This window comes from Botryllus schlosseri, chromosome 4 (assembly GCF_051294905.1).
Source record: "Botryllus schlosseri isolate E-star chromosome 4, Bs_hap1, whole genome shotgun sequence".
Taxonomy (NCBI): domain Eukaryota; kingdom Metazoa; phylum Chordata; class Ascidiacea; order Stolidobranchia; family Styelidae; genus Botryllus; species Botryllus schlosseri.
The window spans coordinates 2,265,168-2,287,625 of NC_137239.1; the positions used below are offsets into that span (position 1 = coordinate 2,265,168).

Genomic DNA, 22,458 nt, shown 5'->3' on the forward strand with positions numbered 1-22,458 from the left:
GCGGACAAATTTAATGCATCGTGCTCTATACGTAATCTGTACAATTGGAAAATACTTAGATAGGAATTCTGAAGTCGACCTCCCAATAACCAATTTGTTAAAATTAGGGATTACCATCGGTTATGCCGATTCTCAGTACATGATTTTAATTTGAATCAGTAAGCAGCGATCTGTTCAATGATTCCAGTTTGAGTACGCATCAGCAAATAGCTTACTGTGTTAATGTGTAAAATTTGCCTTCTTCACATTTTTGTTGGCAAGACATCAACAGAATTTACTGTTGTTCCAATCATTTCACTAGCAGCTCAAAATTTATGATATGTAATTAAGATGCTCCGTTTTGGTGATCGTCTGTTTTCCAGAAACGCATTGATACTAACAAACTTGCTGAAGTTGCACATCTATCTACCTTCAAACTCGTGATTGGAAAGAGACATTTCAGTTTTAACTTTGTTGAATGTTTTTGGGTAAATCCGTTCAAAATGCGTGCACCTCGAGGTTGGGTGAATTATTTTTAAAGGAAGTTTAGTAGTAACGAGATTTTTACAACGCGTAAGTCAATATTTTGATAACGTTTCATGAGCATTTCGCACAGCACCATGCCAATTTATATTATGTTCAATCAATCATGTTTTCTTGCAGCATCTTCATGTGATGAAAGTTGTCATTTTGAATGCATGGACAATCGCACTTGTCTATGCATAGATCAAATATGCACTGAAGGTTTGTTTGAACCATTACTTTGAGTATGTTTGCATAACATAAAACGTACATATTTATTCATTTCGCCAGCGATGGGTGACTTACTGTTTAAAAGTAATTCCAAATGAGTGAAAGATTACATAGGATTTGAATTTGATAGACAATACTCTTTTCAAAAATGAGTAATGACTTGACTTGACACGACTCGAGTAAATTTGTGTATTGTACTGGTACACGAGTACGCGCGCATGACTCAGACCAACTCATATGACTCGATGCAGGCCCAACAAGACAGACATTTACTGGTAATGTCGAAGAATAGTAAAGTTATAACGCAAATATTATTTCTTCTATTAGTACTGTTTCTTGAAAATACTACCAAAAAACTGTTTAAAAGTGAGAAAACTTATTATAATATGAATGCAAAGCTTTCGATATCACGAAGCAGGGTGGCAATAAGTGGGTTTCACATGACATTAATTCGGAACTGAACAGTCAACTCAATGACTTGGACTCGGACTCGAGTCAAAACATTATGACTCGGAATCGAAACTCTACTCCGTGACTTGGACGTGGACGTGGGTCGGTGATCGATAGAAAACGATTCGATGTAACTCGAGACAAAACTATGAAAGGGAGATTGACTTGTTACTCGGAACCTTGTCACTTGATTACAACCATGCTTTTTGCTATCACCTGACATCTTAGGAATGCCATAGTTTGAAGTTCAATTTACGATTATAAATGAAACAATAGTCCTGTAGAATTTTCGGTCAACCTAGAAAAAATTCTTATAAAGACGTATTATATACCGTTGGGAAGATAATTTTATCGGCTTTTCAATGATGGGTTTTGTCACTTTTTTTACTTTGGGGAAAAAAAGTTATGACAAAAAACGTGCCAGGGGATAAAGCACTGTTTTGCCTAACATTAAAATACAATTATAAGCTGAAATACGATACCTTCGTACCAGAATACAACACCATAAATTGGAATATCACCCCCAGCAAAGCAAACTAACAATCGAACAGCAAAACAACGAAACATAACTTTATGTAAGAGGTATTTATCATACGCTGAAATACGATACCTTCGTACCAGAATACAACACCATAAATTGGAATATCACCCCCAGTAAAGCAAACTAACAATCGAACAGCAAAACAACGAAACATAACTTTATGTAAGAGGTATTTATCATACGTTAAGGGGGCAAAAGTTGACCGAAACGGAGATAACACTGGTTTACAAATTTCGAACAAAAATTAGGGTAAAAAATTTCAATGATTGATTTAGGCTAATTTATGGTTGCTGAATCCGATTCTGTGCTAATAATTTCTCCATCACGTCAGATTTTTTCCGTAACAATTTTTCTCATTTTCATAAATTAATCAAATTTCAGCTTTCGTTAGTGACATAACGGTTAGCATACAATATCAAAAATTCAAATATTGGTATTGAAATCATCTATCTTGAAACATGGGTTGTTGTAATGCAGAATGAGTGAGTTTTCGGTGAACTTGGCTACAGTGATTCTCTATAATCGTTCAATCAGAAACTCTTTTCGACCCATAAAATTACACTGGTAAACAAATTCAAAAACCCACACCAAATACCATATTGGAACAGAGGCAGAGATGTTTTTAAATGGTGTCGAGGCATTTTGTTTGTGTTTTGCAACATTAAACGCCAATTCTATATGCAAAAAGCTTTACATTTTTGGCGGTTTCTTATTTGCCGTAATATTTTAATATGAACTTGAGCAGTGATTTTCAACCTTTTTGTGTTCGCGGACCCCTTTTGGACCGTCACGGACCCCCCTCACGAAGTTCAAGTTCGAATTTAGCTCAGTTATCGTACAATCGTCATCTGTCATGTGCAAATGATAACTGTAGGCTAGTGATAAACAGCAACAAAATTATTTTTCTTGAAAATAAGAGCATTCAATGTATGCAGAAATTAGGTTGACTTTTATTATTTCAAAGCTAATTATTTAACTGTATTTTTTGAAATACGTGGTCGTGTCTTCAAAATCTGCGCCTTCGATTTCATATCAACGAGTGCTGAAAATCCATTTAGACAAAGAAAGGTGGTGGCGAATGTGATAATAGGGCATAAAGCTTCCGACGACACATTTGGGTATGATCGCAACAATGATGACACCAAAATTGACAAACGATTTTTTTATTGAACATATAACGTCAAGCCTGTTAATTTATATCTAGCAGCTCAGCTTGGAGTTATTAAGGAAAATGGTTATGTAGGCCTATATCACAAGCAAAAACGGATTTTTGCGAACATTACGAAGTCTTCATGATTGACTTTACTAATCCAAATATTTATTTTTTACACAATGCCCAACAAAACACGTATATACAGCCAAATATTTGTATCAATGGGCTATTGGCAATTTAGCAACTAAAATGAGTCCACACAGCAGGATATTCCATCCATCTCAGACGGCCTTCCTGTTGATGTGAGTTCTACTGTAATGAAGCAAAACTGCAGCCTCGTGATTTTCCTAATTTTAAATATATATATTAGGTTATCAACTATTTTGTAAATTTAGAGGCTTCGCAGACCCCCGGTTGAGAACCACTGAACTTGAGATTGTAAAAGTGATTGGTGTTGCTAAAGGTAGCACAAGTAACGCCCTATATTTTCTACTCAATTAACAGTATAAGCAGTAATTTCTAAGACACGTGAGAACTACTTCAAGTGGCAAAAATATCAAAGTATATTTGGTCGGGGGGAGGGTGGTTGCATACTTTCGACAGTTAGTCGGAGGTGGCTACATACGAAATCGCAACATGTATCTTCTCGGCTAACGCAAAATGTTTATAATAACACAATACCCATGCATTGGTAGAATATTCGAAAATATATTCAGTTACCGTGCTTTAGGGGCTGTTAAGGCTACTATATTTAAGAAATCATATGCAGTCAACATCGTCGCGGAGCGGAGCTTTGTTTGGAATAAATTCGTGTTAAAATGAATAACTGGGTGCAGTACCAAATTCAATATGGGCAGATATCTCCATGACATTCCCATGTTGATTTACTATAGTCACACAAAGCACTAAAACAAAACCCAATACATTTAATTTCCCGTATTGCCAATCACACATGGGAATTCGGATTGGGTACATCTGATTCGAAGCATATGGTATGAGCCCGACCGCGATGGCTGTTATAACAACCTTGATTTGACCCCGAATATACCACATGCAACCAATATATATATATGCAATTGAAGCGCAAATATTTCCAATAGTAAAATCTCAACCAGGAAACAGCGACCGAGCTTTGATCTCTTACCAGGACCGTAACTGGCGCATCCCAAATAGTCCAATTGGAGGTTCCGAGCTCGAAGGGGGCCCGAAATTATGTCGTTGAATGAACATAAATTATTTATACATCTCTTATTGACAATTTATGCAACTCTTTTCCATTTCTTTCGCGCTGGACGGGATTTCATGTTGCCAAACTTTTGATTATAGAGTACCCTTCCCCCACGAAAAAAAAACATGATTTATAGAAAATAAAAATAGGCATTTCGACGTCGACCATTACCACGCCGCGATGCACAAAAACATACGAAGTATTTGCCAATATCGTAATCTGAAAGATGTGCCAATAGATCGCCTGCGAGAAAACCTTTGGCAAAAAGGATTGCCCTTATGTTGACGGTGAACTTCGAAATAAATATAAGCCTATCTAATTGTCCGTAGCTGCCAAAATGGCTCAACAGGTCAAATAACATTTCTCAGAAAAAATTATTTGCAAGTGAAGAAATACCAATTTTTCGATAAAGCCACCACAAACGTTTCTTGGATCTCGCATTGTTTCCCAATAAATTACGGCATGATGTGTGGATGTACGTAATATGGCAATTTTCTTAATTTTTCTGAAAAGTTGCGATCAGCGTTTCACAATCCAGTTTCAATGAATGACCAATTATAGTGTCCAAAGTAGGGCTGCATTTAATGAAACACTGTTGTAAAACAATTTATTTAAAAAATATTTTAAACAAAAGCCATATTAAAAAAAAAGGTATTTTTTTAAGTTATAAAATTATGCCATAATTGTGTAAATACTCTCCAAAATCATGTTGCATGAGCACACAGGCAATTACCACCCAATTTAGCCGACGTATATCGTTATGGGATGGATGGAAGTTGGAACCCTCAAAATAGTCGGTTCAACAGTTGTAGTACAGATATTTCGTCAAATAGGTTATATTCACCCAATATTTTCAATAGTCAATTTCAATCCATGACGTCACGATTGAATATTCGTGACGTCATTGTTTAAAAACAAAAACAAAAAACATGTTTTAAATTAGGTCCTTCTTTTAAACATGTTTGTTTTTAATTGATTTTTGTTTTAAATGCAACTCTAGTCTAAAGGGTGTGTGGTACTATCACTCTCGCAGAAATAAGATCCAATGAAACACATTGAATCTCCAGTCCGATAGCCTTTTCTACACTTAACGCAAATTGCTGTTTCTTTTTGACTTAGCACTATCTAAAAAAAACAAGCAAGGTAAACGAGACGGACCATGGTAAATAAATAATAACATAATGAAGTTATAACGAACAACGACAGCTCTACTTGCGCCCCCCCCCCACTTCCCCCTGTCCTGCTCACTCTTACTCTCTGAAACATATATATAATTATATTTTTGTTTTCATTTACTCCTTTTGCATCTATATCCTGCTTTTCCGTTAATAATTCATTAGTTTCTAGCCTTTTGTTCATATTTTTATGTTAATTTCCCCCCAATTTCAATTTTTAACCCTTGGCACGTTTTTGGTCATCACTTTTTTTCCCCAAGGTAAAAAAAGTGACAAAACCTATCATTGAAAAGCGGGTAAAATTATCTTTCCAACGGTATATCATACGTCTTTATTAAAAAAATTTCCAGGTTGACCCATTTTTAGACCAATTTCTACAGTACTACAATGTTAATGTTTGAGCCGTGTCAATAAGTAAAATTCATTGTGAAAGATGAAATCGGCTACACAAGGCTCGAATTCGAAATAGGAGTTGGATAATAGCGAGACCAACTGAGATAAGAAGAAAGCTACAACGCATCGCGCAGACAAATGAAGTACCTTTCCAGCTATAACGTTTTAAGGGACAGCAACATTATCGCCGATCTACAGGAATTTATACGAGAATCGAAGCGTCACATTCAACTAATAGCTCATTTTGTGTTTCCTGAAATTGCTTGCTATCATAATGGTCAAAATGTCTCAATCGGCGTGGTGCCGAAATCATCGGATGCGAATAGCCCCACTAACTCTTTTTATACATAATTATATGTAATCGCGAGTCGTTCAAAGTAGCAAGGGATGAAGCAACGAGCGACAAAGATTTTCTGATTGACACCTGCAAATTCTTCTGATGAATATATCACTCACTAATTTGAATGGGTCGCTGATATGACTTTTGTCATATTTTTTTCGACAGTGTGCCCTCCGTGTCGGAACAATTCGGAATGTTTGGAGTTGCAATGTAGATGTAAATCAGGATATCACGGGATCAACGGCGATGAAGCCAACTGCATCGGTAAATCAACATGATTTCTACACCAGGCAATACATTTTATATGAACATCCTACGGGCGTTGTTGGAAGTAACAAATGATATGTTCCACTGGTGCATCACCTATTGGTTACGGGTTCGATTCCAACCGAGGTTAATTCCCAAATGTGCTGCTAAATTTAGGACATTTAGCTACGACTCTTGCTTCCCATCGTCATCCGATTTGGAACATGACATTTATACTTATAATAATTAGTTAAACTAACATTAGAGTTGAACGTTCAAATATTTTTGCAATTTGAAATTGAAGTCCGATTTCTCAAATATATATAAATTCATTTCCAAATAATCCATAGAAAACTGCCGGAATACAGTGTAAATTCTTAATTTAAGTCGGCAATAAAATATACAGTTCAAAACTTTTCTGCCAATTGAGTGCCAGGCACGCCATCAGCGCATTTAATTGAATGGATTAATGAAATATGGACATATGCCGGGAGCACGTTTACGGATAACACAATTTTACCATACAGCTTGATATGTGACATAAGATATTGGTGTGCGTCAGGGTGTCGTGTAATAACTTTCGCAATGCAGCATCAATAAACTGCTCTAATTTACCATTTACTATTAAAAGATATCGACGAGTGCTTGGATGAGACATCTTGTGCTGCAGTCGGACAATCCTGCCAAAACTTACCTGGAACTTACCAATGCAGCTGCACTGAAGGTTTCTTGCCGTCGGAAAGTGGAGACGATTGCATAGGTTGCTACGAGCCACTTCGTCAAAAATGATTAAGGGAATTATTGTCGATTTATGAAATTTAGAAAACCTCTGTGAACCGACTGATTGTGGAGCAAACGCGGGTTGTTATGAAAATTCAACAAACGATTGTTCCTGTTTTGTGGGATTCAAGGGCGATCCAGAACACGAATGCTCTGGTGAGAACACACAGTCCTACCAGCGCATACTATCTCCACTTTCTCCGGATGAGGTTTCCACGTTGTAACGAATCCGTGAGGCGTTACTGCTATTTACGGAAAATGTAAAATATTTAGAGTATGAGACTTGAAGGACTTTGAACTCTAATTCAGGCGTACTTCGAAATTTGCGCACGGCTCAGTATATGGTTCAAACATACTAACGTCCTTATTGTGTCACATCATGACTTGAACTTGATAAAATCGATTACATGAATGATAAGATTCTAAGTAACATATTAGGCGTCGAGGCTATAGTCAAGTATTCCAGTATCATTCATTATGGTTTCATTACCGTACGGAAATTCTGAAAAATTAAAGTCAGCATCTTTCAGGTCTCATCAAACAATAGAAGTGCCTGCTCTGCGCAAGATTAAAACAATCAGGATTCTTTTTCGACCATCTACGTTATGACAATGCTGTGGTCGATCACGAATAATTTTGATTTTTGGAAAGACTCCTCTTATACTGCTCGACACCAGTCATTAGAATTGTTGACCGATTCAGATCGGGGTAATCGAATCATTGCGCCTAGCTCCAAAACTAAATTTCAGTGTTCAGTATCTTCACTATGCCAAATACTTCAATAAATTCAAAGAAAGGCTAGTAAGAATTGAACGTTACTACAGAATACATGCCAGTCACCAAGCATATTACGGTATGAATCTAAATAAAATATTTATAAAACAATAAAAAAATATAATTCGTACCCGAAAAATATTGGTGTCGGGTTGTTATGCATCCGGATTGGCACTACCAATTCTTGAGTACCGCCTCAGGACCTACCTAATTTCGAATTAAAACATAAAATGCGTATATTGTTAGCCAGAAATCAAAGCATAATACGGTGTATTTGAAAAAAACTCAGTTCGACCGTGATATATATCTCTATGCTTGTTGGTGCATTCACACCAAACGGGATAGGACTGAATAAGAAATCTCGTAAACGACCCTACGCAATGCTGAAAATCAATACAATCAATTTTTTTGATGGTATGGACAAGCATTTCTCCATCTCGTTTGCGATGAAATGTCACGCGTGTACCAGCTTTGAGAAGTGTTCTCTCATGTGGCCTCTATGGCAATAACTCCGCTGATTGCTTAGGCAAATAAAGATCTCTCACTAATGATTATGGTTGTTCTTTTGCAAGCCTATTTTTTTATTCCAAGGCATGAAATTTTAAAAGAGACAACCCAAATTTGTGTAAATATAATACAGAATACTTGTTTGCTCATTGAAGCTAGATTATTGCAGGTAAAACATGTTCCTTGCATCAGAATTCCTTGTTTTAACAGCAGAGGGGGATTGATTTTTTAAATTTGAGATATTTCATATATCAACTAGGCGATCTGACAGAAAAAAACCAACTTGACTACCAGTAAAAAAAAACATTGAAAAAAATTGAAATTTGTAGGCCAGTGCAAGTTTATTAATGATTCAACACTCACAAACTGTTTAGACATGTTAGACTTGTTACCAGATATGTTTAAACTAAATTCTGGATTATATGGGCTTATTATGATACCCATAGTCATGGAAAAGCATATTATACTGTTTCATGTTATCATCCAAAGCTATACGCTCATTGCGACCATATTCGCGGTAGAATAAATGAATTTTCGGACTATCGAAATTTCGGCGCAATATGGAAAGGGTAGGCAGTAGTTTATTTTTGTACTTGGTTGTTTTTCTGACATAAACACCAGCTCATGATATTTTCCGAACGTCGAAATATTCATTGGTATCGCACATTTGTCGACGTTTTCTCTTCAAATGTCCATTTTATGGAATTGCATATGCTTGCTTTACTGAAATGCAATCCACACGCACACGGGATTTCCCACTAATTGTCGCTGCATCGATGATTTCAATTGTATATGTATTGGTTTGGTATTTGACTACCTGGATTTGAGGTTTTATCAACTAATTTGGAATAGTAATTAATAATTGAGACTTCTATAGACATTGATGAATGCGCATCATATGTGGCCGCGTGCTTCGATACTGAAATCTGTCGGAATACGATCGGCTCCTATTACTGCGAATGTATTGTTGGGTACACAAGGAATGAAAATGGAGTTTGCATTCCAAGTGAGTAGCGTACTCATACTATACCGCCGTTTATTACCCTTGTGTTTACCTACTATGCTGCAAAAGATGTTGGAGTAATGAGCATGAGTAATTTGAAAGACCGACGTCTAACGACATACTTATACTAAAAAGTATCGTTGGTGCTGTTGTCAATTATATACAAAGCAATAATCACACGCGCAGTTTTTACACTTGCTGTATGAAATGCATTGCTATTAAAAAACTTGCTATATGAATCTCTCATCATTATGAAACTCGTTGTTCTGACTTCCCCATTTTCTCCCAGTTTTATATTATGGAAATAAATTTTGGTTGTACCAAAATATTTGGATTTTTAGAATCGCTCAATATCGTCGTGGCATTTCGAATGCTCAATAAGATGCGTGATTTCGTTGAGAAAATATAACAATATATGCACATAATTATAATATATTGGTTGCCTGCCTGGCTAGACGATTATATAGCGACAATGGCGTGTAGCACCTTTACATCATCTCTTCGGTGCCGGGTTATAAAATAGAAAATACCGGTATGAATGCCCCTAAACTTAATTTCGTATTGTTTTCATGAAGTAGACTCCCCTGGATATACCGCGGTCGCCACTTACAGTTGCAGTGGAGTGAATTTAACAATGTAGTCACTTGTCATGTTGATACACTGATCTCTATACTATAGTTGCTGACGATTACCCCTGACGAGTGTTGAACGAAAATATTCGGGTTATTTCAATATTAATATACTATTCAATTGTATATTGAAGTTCTGTACCTCCAAGAAGCTGATCGGAAGACATAAGAACGTTTTATATTCAACGTATAGGGGGAGTTTTATTTTTGACGGAATCCGCTCTTCGTACTCGCGAACTTGTAACCCTTGATTAGCAAAAGTAAATTAATTAAATATATAAAACCTTTTACAGATCTGTGTCCGCCAGATGTCATCCTATGCAGCAGTCTGGATTTCCTGATTGATCTTTGCGACAGTGCGAAGGATGACGTCACAAATATTACGTTTCCTTCATCTTTAGCTGGATATTCCACGACTTCGGATACGACTTGTGGGGAAGATACCACAAACGGTTAGCTAAACAAGCATTCAATTCTATTTACTATATAACAATATTGCATGCAAATAAATTGACAGTGTTTACATTCACCATACCGTACCGCAGTTATTGCCAAATTACCGTGGCTCCCTGAGATTTCAATTGAAATGTTGGAGAATGCCGCCAGAAAATGTAGGTAGTATGATATTAAATAGCATTTGTTGAACCTTTCAGGTGTGGAGTTCAGAAGAAGTGTTAACTTTTACATAGTGCTTTACATAGTCACCGACTCCATAGTGTTATTATAGAATTTGAATCTTTTGAAAAGTGGCCTATTTTTGGAGTTCAAAATATCGTGACAAAAGTATAAGTACTCTAATAAGTCGTATACTTGCTCATGATGCTCATAGATTCTTAGAAAGTACATTGATAGTACCATCCACAGGTAACATATATGCGTCAGCATTATCTAGTGGATAATTGAAAATGAGACTTTTATACCCTTCAACAGTGCCTCAACACCTATTTAATGAGGCTGAATAACAGGCTGTTATCACCATTACATATTAGTGCGAAACATGGACTGGAGCCGGATTGGATAACCAGCTGGATTTTCTCAATTTTGGCTGGAGCCGGATCGTAGCCAGATCAGTACTTTTCTGATTTGATACGGCCGGAGCCAGTTCGGTACTTTGTTGATACGGCCCGAATCATTATTGATTAGCATGACTTCTGTAACAAAATAACTACCAACCACACGCAAGTAACCGCCACGCGAAGTTAGTGCGAAAATAAACGAGCCATCTTTAAATATTCACGGAATCCCCGTACCGTGTAGGGCGGAGCATGGACCGGAGTCGAATTGGATGTTCGGCCGGACATTTTCATTTTTAGCCGGAGTCGGATCAGAGTCGGATAACTACTCTTCCCGATAGGGCCGTAGCAGGATCGCAGCCGGACCAGAGAATTAAAAAAACAGGATGGCAATCGAAATCTGTCGATCCGCCCCGCACTATTACATTTCACCATTAAATTTTTCCCGTAATGTGCAAAGCTACTATATTTTCCGTCTATCTCTGTTCAAAGCTTGCGTGGAATTGTGAAATTTACTCGTGACTTCGTTTCAGCCAACACACCACTTGGATCACGGTTGTGTGAACTAGATGGAACCTGGTCGACAGTGACTTGGCTGACGTCTTGTGGAACTGGACTATCGGTGAGAACAACGCCAAAGATAACATAAGTAATACCTTAATGCGGATAAGTATCCAACAAAAAGTGAGAATTTGACAAGAATTTAAAAAAGAACAAAGTCTGACATATGCTAGCATACCTACATGGTTACTTTTTCTGTTACAATAGTGCTTTCAAACGCATGGTTGTCAGCACGATTGGTGTAACTGCTCGCGCAAGCAAAATTCTTTGTGTAGAAAAACGTTTGTTCCATAGACTGGTATAACGTATCGCAATTAGAAAATCAGAGAAAATCTGATGATATCATATTGTCAATGGAACCTGAGCGAACTACTCCAGAAAATCGAGTTATATTTCATGTGATTTGATGTGGAATTGCACAAGTTTGTAATTATTAGAGCTGGCTAAGTAGTCAAAGTAGCAACCTAAGTAGAAACAAAAGTGGGGAAGCAAAATTCTTCGAAAGTATACGTGTACAAATAGTGCTTTTTTAGCATAAAACGACTTGAAGATATATAAGAATTGGCCGGCCTCATATCTACCTAAGTAATGTGGAAATCCGTCATGAACGGACCGTCTAATATTCGAAACAGACCTAAGCGATAGTTGCACAGTGCTAGGCCGGCAAGCCATGTAATGCTATATTACGATATGAAGGTTAGTTGCTAGATTATCATACAGCATCTCGAAACGTTTTGCTGGGCCATACTCTGACGGAACACGCGATATGGACAACTAACGTGAAAACAATTCGTCACTCCAAATCTATTTTGCGCGAAGAACTACGTTCTTTCGGGACTTCATTAAACTTTTTTAAAAATCAAATTTATGTTCATTTTCTATTTAAATGTTTAATTTCAAAGCTTTTATTATTAGCGAGGTCACATATTTCTAAATATTTTTCAAGAGATGCCACGTTGTAAATAAGTTTTGGAACGCCATCGTTAAGGCAATATATTGCAAAAATACGGTATTCGTCCTATATCTGATCGTTGAATTGATTCGTAGGAAGTTGCAAGTCAGTCGACTGAAAGCGAGGAACAACGACAACAAGTTTCAGCCAGTCTACAAATCCTAACGTCCAATCCGGAAACAATCAATAGCGATGATGTGACTCTGACCTCGGGCGCTATACAAAATCTTACCAAGTCAGCGGAGGATATCACAAAAACCGTGGGTATTTATTACTGTTCGACATATGGCTTACGAAAGCGAATAACTAAATAAATGTAACTTAATCGAGATACTCGTAGTCGAATACTAATCTGTTTCCGTTTTATCAAAATGTTATTGAAGGATATTATATTTCGAGATGAGCCAAGTTGTTGGACAATTATTTTTCATGCTATTGCTTCTGAGTGGGGCTATTTATTTTTGACATTGCAAAATAAAATCTAAATTTTGTCAAAATTGTAGCCTTAGAAGAAATTTCAAGCGACGTGGTGATATGCTCGACGTACTGCAGTTTCCTAACTGAAGCACGGTGTTGGTACTTGTTCTTATATGAAGAAGCGTATGATTAAAAATTGCGATTTAGACAATATTGTTAGAATGACGAAACACGGGGAGTCACAATCAGTGTATGGACTACTTCAGTGTTTCTAGCCAACTACTGTTACTCTTGTACGCTCTTTCTCCATTCTTGACAAGCTACTGATTAATGACGAAGAATTACTACCCGACAATGTTGTTGTGTTGTGCTACAACAAATTTTAATTATTTCTATTGTAATGCGTGATGTAACTACTGTAATTTTTCATATGTCCAGATTTAGTTTTTTTCCTGCAAAAGCCAGAAATGAAGATACGTATTACATTACTAACAGTAAGGGCGAAAACGCCCAATCTTCATACATGAAGGTAAAATAATGTCAAAATTTAATTTTTAAACATTTTTTAGATACAAAAATTCGTATATTTATGAGAATAAACTTTGATTAGGTATGCTGCCATTCTTTTGATTGTGAGTTTAAATCAGTTTACAAATTATTGCGAATTAGATATTTTTAACCCTAATCGAATTTTGGCCGAATTTTGCAATTGGAGGTGACACCAGCAGTTTTTGTTTTTCATTAAAAAAATTCCAACAATAAATGGTTTTCTGCTATCGAGATCAATCCTTATATACGACGAATACACCTATATTTACGCTCTTTTGTTACAGCTTCACTGGCTGCAGGTAACACTGATAAACGAATTTTAAAAATGGCAGAACCTCTGAGAATCGTTTCTGGAGTTTGCAAGGTTGCTGATTACGAATATCTCATTGGTTTTGTCAGATTGACTCATGTTAAGAATATACTCATACCCATAAAAATGCCCTAAATTACTGTATTCACTGTGGAATAGTTCACTTGCCAGGAAGTAAATCGTAGTTTTGTCTTATTTTATACTGCGAAAATATAGATAATTGATTATGAAGAACCCTCATGTCGTTACAGTTATTCTATCAATATTACCATGACCGGATGCGAAATATTGGTTTGTCGAAAAAGCAGTTTGTCTAGTCTAGACTTGTACTTTTGCACAACGGAATTATATATTCTCCTGTACCAATTGGTCATTCTACTAAGACTAAAGAGAAGTACGAAGCTATCAAAGTTATCCTCGAAAAGCTTAACTTAACTACAATACTCCTTTGCTCTAATCTCTTTGTCTCGTAACTGGTAACTTTTCCACCAAGTCAACAAAGTGGATATACCTATTATACCTATCAAACGAGAAGCAAAATCTGGTATCTTTGCTAAATTTCAGATGTGAATACGAATGAAAGATTCCAATGTCATATTAGGAAGGAGTTCAATGCATGAAATTTATCATAAAATATCGTAAATAAAACTTTTTAGAAGATCGCAAAGCATCCAACTACAATCAGTTGGTCCGAAAATTTGTATCTTGATATGGAAACCCTCGAACAAACATGACCATAAAATTCCACTTCCTGTCCAGTCATCTTGATATATTTCCTGGTCATCTTGTTGATTAGCAAGGGGAGAGGTTTCACCAAGACATCAAAACAACAAAAGAAAGATCTCGGCGCAGATGAGATGAAAATACAATGGCACACCATTGCTGGAACCTTTCGAGAAACTGCACTAAATTGCTTACATGCGAAACTCGTACAAGAAACAATTTTGCTTTAAAACAATTTAATAATATTATATCACAACTGATTATTGTAAATTTACAGTAGGTGGTTGACGTAAAACTTATTGAATTGAGGTCATGTTATTTGAGTATCTCGCTAAATGCTTATACACATGCGTGGAGTTTATTTATGCACATTATAATCGTGAAAGTCTCCAATTATGACAAATCTAACACCCCTCAATATAGTGCTGTCGCAGTATTTTGATTTAAGAGCCTTCAGTGGGTGAAAATAACTACTATATAGAATGTCTGAACTTCACAGTACGACTGGGCCAATTTTCTATCTAGTCATCAAATCGAAAATCGGTTATCTCCAAAACAAGAGACAATTTGAAATAAAACTAAGGACATATTCAGAATCAGTGCCATTCAGAACCGCTAAAATCACTCTTGTCTTTTCTGTCTATAAATATGTGTTGACTAGTGCAATCACTGAAACATATTCCCCCGGTGTTATGAACTTATCGAAATGCTAATCCCCGATATCAACCCTCTATGACCGGCACCTTGTCAAGAACATATGTGTTATCGTCATGATGTATCGTCATGATTTGTTTTGATCTATTTATTTATTTTTGGTAAGATCGTCGTCACCTTCATTAATTTGCAGACTGCAACTTCTGTTATCACCACTATTAGCAATTTGATGGAGTCACCAGGCTTGTACGAGAGCGGTCAGTCAGCAGAGTAAGAAATGGGAAAGGAGATACATGCTTGAACGACCTCTATTTTATTCATGTTTTTAGACTGCTTACGCAGCTGGATTTTATTGCATCCCTCGTTCTATTGAACAATACCGATGTATATAAAGCTGTGAGCCGAAATATATCAGTGGTGGTGACGTCAAGTGAGTTGTGTGATATTATTGGAATGTTGAGTGTGTTTTTGAATGTTGTACTAGAACTCTAAAACCAACCATTTGATGCAATATCGGTTATTCGGATTAGCGCATTTAGCGTTGCTTTAGAGTAGGGGTGTCAAACTCAAATTACGTCACGGGCCGGATTCAAACCTTCAAATCGCTCGCGGGCCGCACCAATCAACTGTTCAAATGCACTTTGCATACCTCTGCTTTTCCACCTAATACTTTATTATCCAGCATATATAAACAAGCATCGTATCACAATAGGTTTTATTAGCGAGCTATAAAATTGGTTAAAATACGATGATTGACTGGTTGAATATATAATAATGAACCGTTAAAACAGTGATGACGATATAAGTCGAATTTGATTCAGCCGTAATCTGGCCTTAGCCATGTGTGTGCGTTGTGAAGAATACATGTGTGCGTTGTGAAGAATATGTGTGTGCGTTGTGAAGAATGCAATATGTGCAACTGCAAACGCGGTCGTTGGAATTTCGTTCAATAATATTAAATAGCGATTCCGGTTTCTCTGGATTCCGGGACCCGTTGACTTGTAACGGACACAGCAGTGCGAGCACAGATATTTAGATATTTTTGTGTACCTAATATATTCCTCATGTTAACTGCATATAGCGGTTCCGCGTTGGCGTTTTTGCGTCTGAATAACTACCGTACATGTTGTGCCATTCGTGCATAAAATGATGAAATCTATGTGCGCTTTTTGTCCTCTCGAATTGAGTGTCAATGTGACCTACTTGGTATAATCCTAGTGGTAACTAGAGTTATAATCATAGTGGTAACTAGAACTAGAGTGAAACCACAACACCACAGTCGGGTGGTGATGATGTGGCCTGTGAACATACTCAACATTTGCTATCTTGAGGGAATATTTTCTTCCTTCAAAACATCTCAACATTTGTTACAAATGTGCTGGATATGACAAGCCTTTTTCAATCTACTCAGAATTGCTTCGCGGGCCGGATGAAATCGTCTGGCGGGCCGTATGTTTGACACCCCTGGTTTAGAGTAAGCAATGCATATCCATCTATTTACATTTAGTGTGAACCGCTATAAATGACTAGTGATGGGTGACCTTATTTGCACTTCCCTATATCTGCAACATTAACGTTGATTGCCAGTTCGAGTCCGACCGATGTCGACTCAAGAATTCCGACTTAGTAGTTGGTGATGTTACACCACTGGTGTATCTTTGCTCCTAGTTATTACCGGCTGGGAGTATGCGATATAATATTTTATCCAATACCTGTAGTTTCCAATCTTTTTAGACTCATCGCCCCTTATAGATCTTTTCGCCCCCACCCCATCCCTAAGAAAAGACTAAAATACTTGAAGTAATAAACAACCTTACCACTTTACATTTCCGTGGTATTCAACTAGACCAGTGGTTCCCAGCCATTTTCGACCCATCGACCCCTTTTCAAGCTGAAAACCGATCATCGCCCCCCAAATTTTGCGTACCGAAAATTGGGCATACAAACTGTAATCATCGTCGGGTTGACAAAAAAAAAGGTCAACTTTACGGCTCACAGCCTAATTTGGTACTTTTGTTACTAAATTTCCGTGGGTTGACTAAAAAAAAGGTCAGCTGTTTTGACGCGTCATCGCCCTCTATCGCCCCTTCGCTATTTTCGCCCCCGTCGCCCCTTTGTCAATTTTCGCCCCCTATCGCGCCTTTCGTCATTTTCGCCCCCTGGGGGGCGATATTGCCCAAGTTGGGAACCACTGAACTAGACTATATTCACGTAACTAAAGTTTTGCATGTATACTACTAAGATTTCCACAACTTTTGTCTTATCTTGAAATTGCCAACCGGTATCGATATTGCCAGCCTTGGAAAACGCAGGCCTAGACAACGGTGGGCTGAGCATGAAGAAAAAATCAACAGCGGAGCGACCGACACAATTTGAATACTGAAACATAAGCAATGTGATTCTATCGGTTAAAAAAATTTGGAATCATTTTATTCTTTTATTCTCAGAGAGACCACGGTCTATAAAGGTTTGGGAGCCCCTGCTCCACAACATTAGTCTCGGGATAGGGTCTGAATGCTGATGTTACGAAGTTGTAGTCTATCCAATAATACACTAGGGATTACACACATATCCAATGTCGTGTCGCTAAGAGAATTTGCGAAACATCGATCTGGTCTTGTCTGACATATGTGTCAAGACACTTCCAGTGTGTTATCGTTTAGGGACGAAACAGTAGTTACCGCCTATTAGTTGGATTTATGTAGTGAAAAATGGTACAAGTGACTTTTTATGTAAATAGTCTCTTATGTCAGCAGGAAGTTAGATGACGAATAATGGGTCATAATGCGTGAATACCTTCTACCCTTACCGATTCGACCACTGCAATCGCGAAATCCACGGATACTATTGTGCAATTTCGTGCTGCCGATATTCCTGTCGTCTAAGCTTTGTCCGAACTCTATACATAAACAAAAACACTACATAATAAATTTCATCAAAATCCCAAATGAATAATAAGCTAATCTCTTCGCCAGCAGCAAATCATAAAGGAGGATAGGCAAATGCAAGAAGATATGTAGGCTAAATATACCATCTATGTAATGATGATCATCCATGATGCTGTAGAAACGATCGGCATAATAATTGATACGAACTATACCTGACCCAGAACATATTTTTATAGGTACCTCCAATGAAGGCGGTGTTGGAGTAACAATGCTCGTGAGGCCAAACTCAACTACAATCGGCTTCAGAAGTGATCAATTCAATCTCACTACATCATCAGCAGTAGCTGGAAACGTCATCGATGGACAACGGATACAGGCATCCATTCACATACCCAAAATTGCATCACGAAATTGTAATGAGATATTAGATATGGGCATTCGTTGCGCTAAGTTAATGCGGGATAAATATAACATTTGGATAACATGCGCATTTACGAAGTTTGAAAAAGTGTAAAGAGCAAATCAAGTTAGCATTGATTTCGAATGCATATTCCTTTAATAACAGCCATATGGATATGCAAGACACGCGTGATTTGTTATGTTGTTTGCAAGAAGAAACGTGGGTTCCATTTCCGTATACCACAATTTTGTGAATTTCTTTGAGTGGTACATAGAAATAGAATAGATCTTGAACAATTCATAAGTCATCGGAAAATATTTGTAGAATTGGCTCATTCATCGTAGTGGTTTTGAACAATAGATCTGTTGCCGTCTCTGTATACATAAAATCAATATGCATTCATTGCAGATCTCCAATTGTTCATTATAAATTCAATTTAATCTTAGGACTTTCCGACTTCACGCTAAAGTCATAGTTTATCCAACTCGAAATTCCACGAGAGAAGGATATGTAGAGGTTGGATATTGGTAATTTTACCTCCTTGTTTTTCAACGCTAGTACTAAATGTAACCGACCGTTGGTTACGTTGAATTGCAGGGTTCAACTTAGTAGATTGTTTGCTTTTTTTATTCACAACAATTGCTCTTATCGATTTTAACGTCATATGCGCCCAGCACGGTAATTTCATTAACATCAGTGTCTTTTGGGGGTCTTTTTGTCATATCAGGAACCACTTCCATCCTTGCGTTGTGTGACGAGATAGCATAATGGTATAATCCAGAACTACAACACCAATTGATTGCGGGTTCGGGTCTTGCAAAAAGCCTATAGAAGTGAGCCGTGTAACAAGTCAGCAGTTACGGAATCAAAAATTACGAATATCGGCCTGGTGTAAATTACCACTGCAGTAGACAAACACCATGAATACCACAAATAATAACATGCTCGCGCTCCGCCACCAACGGTCACTCTCGTTTGCCGTATCTTAACTCTTTGATGCCGAATTTTGCCTTCACTCACCTTCATTCTGGGCTTTTTCATACACTGCAATTGCAGGTAAGTTAGCGACGAAGAGCCCAGTTAAACCTTTGCCCCATAGAGGTTGGGCTGAACCGGGACTTACCAAATGTTTCGGACGCGTCCACGGGTGCGTGATTATCTGCGTTGTGTTAAACGGGTTATTCACTCAGTTTTTGGCTATTGCGACCGTGATGAGAAGTTCGAGAGATTATTTTGTAGGAGCAATACTGCATGAGACTGACTATTTATGATAATTGCAAACGTGAGGTCCAGTTGCAGATTCATTTTCCTGTAAGTCTGACTTATATTGTTCTCGAAGGCGCCCCGAAACCAGTCGTATTGTTTGTCGTGCTTGGAACAGGGTCCAGCTAAATTGAAACTGATCGTTCGATATGCCCGCATTTCATTACCAGAACCCAGGCAAATATCTATGCATTTTTCAAACATTAGTTGATATGACTGTATGATTTTTTTTCGTAAATCTCCGGAGTGTTCAACGAACCGCAAGTAACACCCAATTAGACTGCATATCGCTAGGAACTGTCTTTATTGTGTTGGATATATGTGATATAATTGTATATTGCATCCCCGGCACCGTTCATTGGTGTTAAACATCATTTCTAATTTTCAAGCGAACGGTCATACCATCGCGTCCTTGTAATATGAGGTGAAAAACAAGTAGCCACTGCAGCTGATATTTCAACTCCACACATATTGTTTCAAATTGCCATGGTACTTCATGCACGAATGCAATATCTGTACGGATATATAGACCTTGAGTTCTTGATTTTGATGTTTGATTGCCAGGCTTGAGTTTCAAATATATTATAAATATGTTTCTAATAAATATTATGATGAGATTACGCTCGGTGAAACTCCAAAATTCGACATCATGGTGACTTCACGATAATCAAAATTTCCAACTTAGCGTTAGTGTAAAGTGTTACTGAGCATTTTTGTTCGATGATATGAGAGTGCTTTATTTTCAGCTTCGAAATTGTCCTTCAACATTATCGGGAACACAAATCTATTTTCAACAAACAGTACTGCAGCATCGCTAGAGAGTGCTGAAGTGGACGAAAATATCAATGTATCAATGCTGGTGCTTTCAGCCATCGTTGAAAACAAAAATATAACTAATCTTCCACCAGATGGACGTCTGACATACTCGGTATGATTGAATTATTTCGCGAAGGAAATTTTGGTAGAGCACTAAGGTATAATAAGGACAATATGAAATAAGATTCGCCTCTTAAACATCGATGAAAGAAAATATCGCGAATTGACAAAAGTAACGTACTACTAAAACTACATATAACCATGGAACTGCAGTAGGCTACATATACTGAGAGTTGAATCCAATTTTTAGATCAATGTTGATTACGATTTTAAAGATCGACTTTATCCTAATTTTATGCGTTTGACAGAGTGTGTACAAACGCATGTTCAGCTATAGTTTCCATGTGAAGTCCTTTGAAAAGTAATTCACTTATGTAATGTTGTCAGAAACGTCCTTACGTATACTAGTGTATTAACGTGTTATTGGTCTATCAGTTGCTGTTCTTCATCATGTGCAATTATTTCACCAGTTACCAGTGCCGTATGACAATGAAACGCAGGATCGATCATGTGTTTATTGGTTGAAATCTGCAAGGAATTGGGATGACCGAGGCTGCTCCGTGACAGGAAGCACCCTGGACACACTGACTTGCTCGTGCGATCATTTAACAAACTTTGCTGCTTTATTGGTAAGCAATTACAAATAATAGATACATTCATTATATAAATGTATGTAAAAACAGCATGAACCGCATATCAAGCAACATAGGTACTAATACAAATGTTTCATTATGATGGTTCCCTATATTTATACTCCTAAATTGCAAATATTGATCGAATTGACTTCCTAGCGTAAAAGGCTATAACTGTTGTAGAATTGTATAGATGACTCGCATTGCAACAAAAAGAGGTTTAACTACGGCATGTTCAGTATTTAGTTTCTACTAGTCTGCTGCCGTCGCTAGATATCTGGGGGATCTTGTGAGCCTGTGACAGTTAAATATGTGATTCTCACACCTAGACTTGGAAATGACTGTAGCCAAGTCGACTTATATATCATTAAGCTTATATAGCTTAGTATAGGTCAATGGTTCTTGATGGGGGGGGGGTCACTGAGCAAGTCGCGGACACATCGGTATCACTAGTTTGCGGCAGATATGCATTATATACTTTTGAATTTGTTTGAAAATCATGCTTTATTAGTTTAGTTTTAACACTGTTGTGGATGCAGATGATGCACACATGTTGATGTTCAACTTGGACACTATATAGTATTCTATACTAATACATTAGATGTGTAAAATGGTGGACGTTTTGTGACTGAATGACCTAGGACGGCCTTGGTAGTTTATTTTTGCTGTCGATGTTTTTGTGGCATATACACCGACGCATGATACACCATGGTCTGTGCATATGCATACCATGAGTAGGGGACATGTGGTACCGATGGATCACTGGGACCGAAAATACTTTGAAAATTCTCTTATGATAATTCCATGATTACACTCCGTGAACTTGTCTACAATTGCTTGCTGGCAAAATCTTTCCTCACATACAAAAAAATTCGACGTACGCGAGCTATGGGGTCTCTCACAGATGTTTTTTGTTTTGGGGGTCTAAAGTAAATTTATATCGACATATACATTTTTCTTTGTAACCTTCAGCACGAACAAACCAGCAATCATTTTTATTGTGAAGTGTAGGGCTTGTATCAGGCTATATAATGGCACCTATTATTTTTTCAGTACTCTCCTTGAGTAGAATTTTTTTCGATTCATGTATAAAATTCGTAGGGTGGGGACCGATGATACAATAGCCAAATCACGCAAAATAATCAAGCATACTAATCATAAAATAAATAAAAATGCCTACGTACAGAAAATCTTTATGTAATAATTGCATATGATGTTTTATCGCTATAACGAGGTAATTGGAAGTCACACTGTCGATTTTCGGGCAAT

General features: G+C 37.3%; 1 protein-coding gene across 2 annotated transcripts in view; it reads left to right on the forward strand.

Moving 5' to 3' along the window:
• Positions 1-645: 645 nt before the first annotated feature.
• The window catches only part of LOC145436842 (adhesion G-protein coupled receptor G7-like), a 58,178-nt gene continuing 36,365 nt past the window's right edge, over positions 646-22,458 (forward strand). For both annotated transcript variants that reach the window (XR_013914435.1, XM_080314056.1), the window contains exons 1-13: positions 646-723; positions 6,178-6,276; positions 6,890-7,018; positions 7,081-7,194; positions 9,197-9,325; positions 10,245-10,403; positions 11,498-11,586; positions 12,573-12,737; positions 15,324-15,400; positions 15,460-15,560; positions 18,255-18,431; positions 20,428-20,609; positions 21,028-21,186. Coding sequence is in view for 1 of the 2 variants with exons in the window: in XM_080314056.1 (XP_080170182.1) it covers positions 678-723; positions 6,178-6,276; positions 6,890-7,018; positions 7,081-7,194; positions 9,197-9,325; positions 10,245-10,403; positions 11,498-11,586; positions 12,573-12,737; positions 15,324-15,400; positions 15,460-15,560; positions 18,255-18,431; positions 20,428-20,609; positions 21,028-21,186 (1,626 nt within the window). In the remaining variant the exon portion in view is untranslated. The remainder of the gene's footprint in view (positions 724-6,177; positions 6,277-6,889; positions 7,019-7,080; positions 7,195-9,196; positions 9,326-10,244; positions 10,404-11,497; positions 11,587-12,572; positions 12,738-15,323; positions 15,401-15,459; positions 15,561-18,254; positions 18,432-20,427; positions 20,610-21,027; positions 21,187-22,458) is intronic.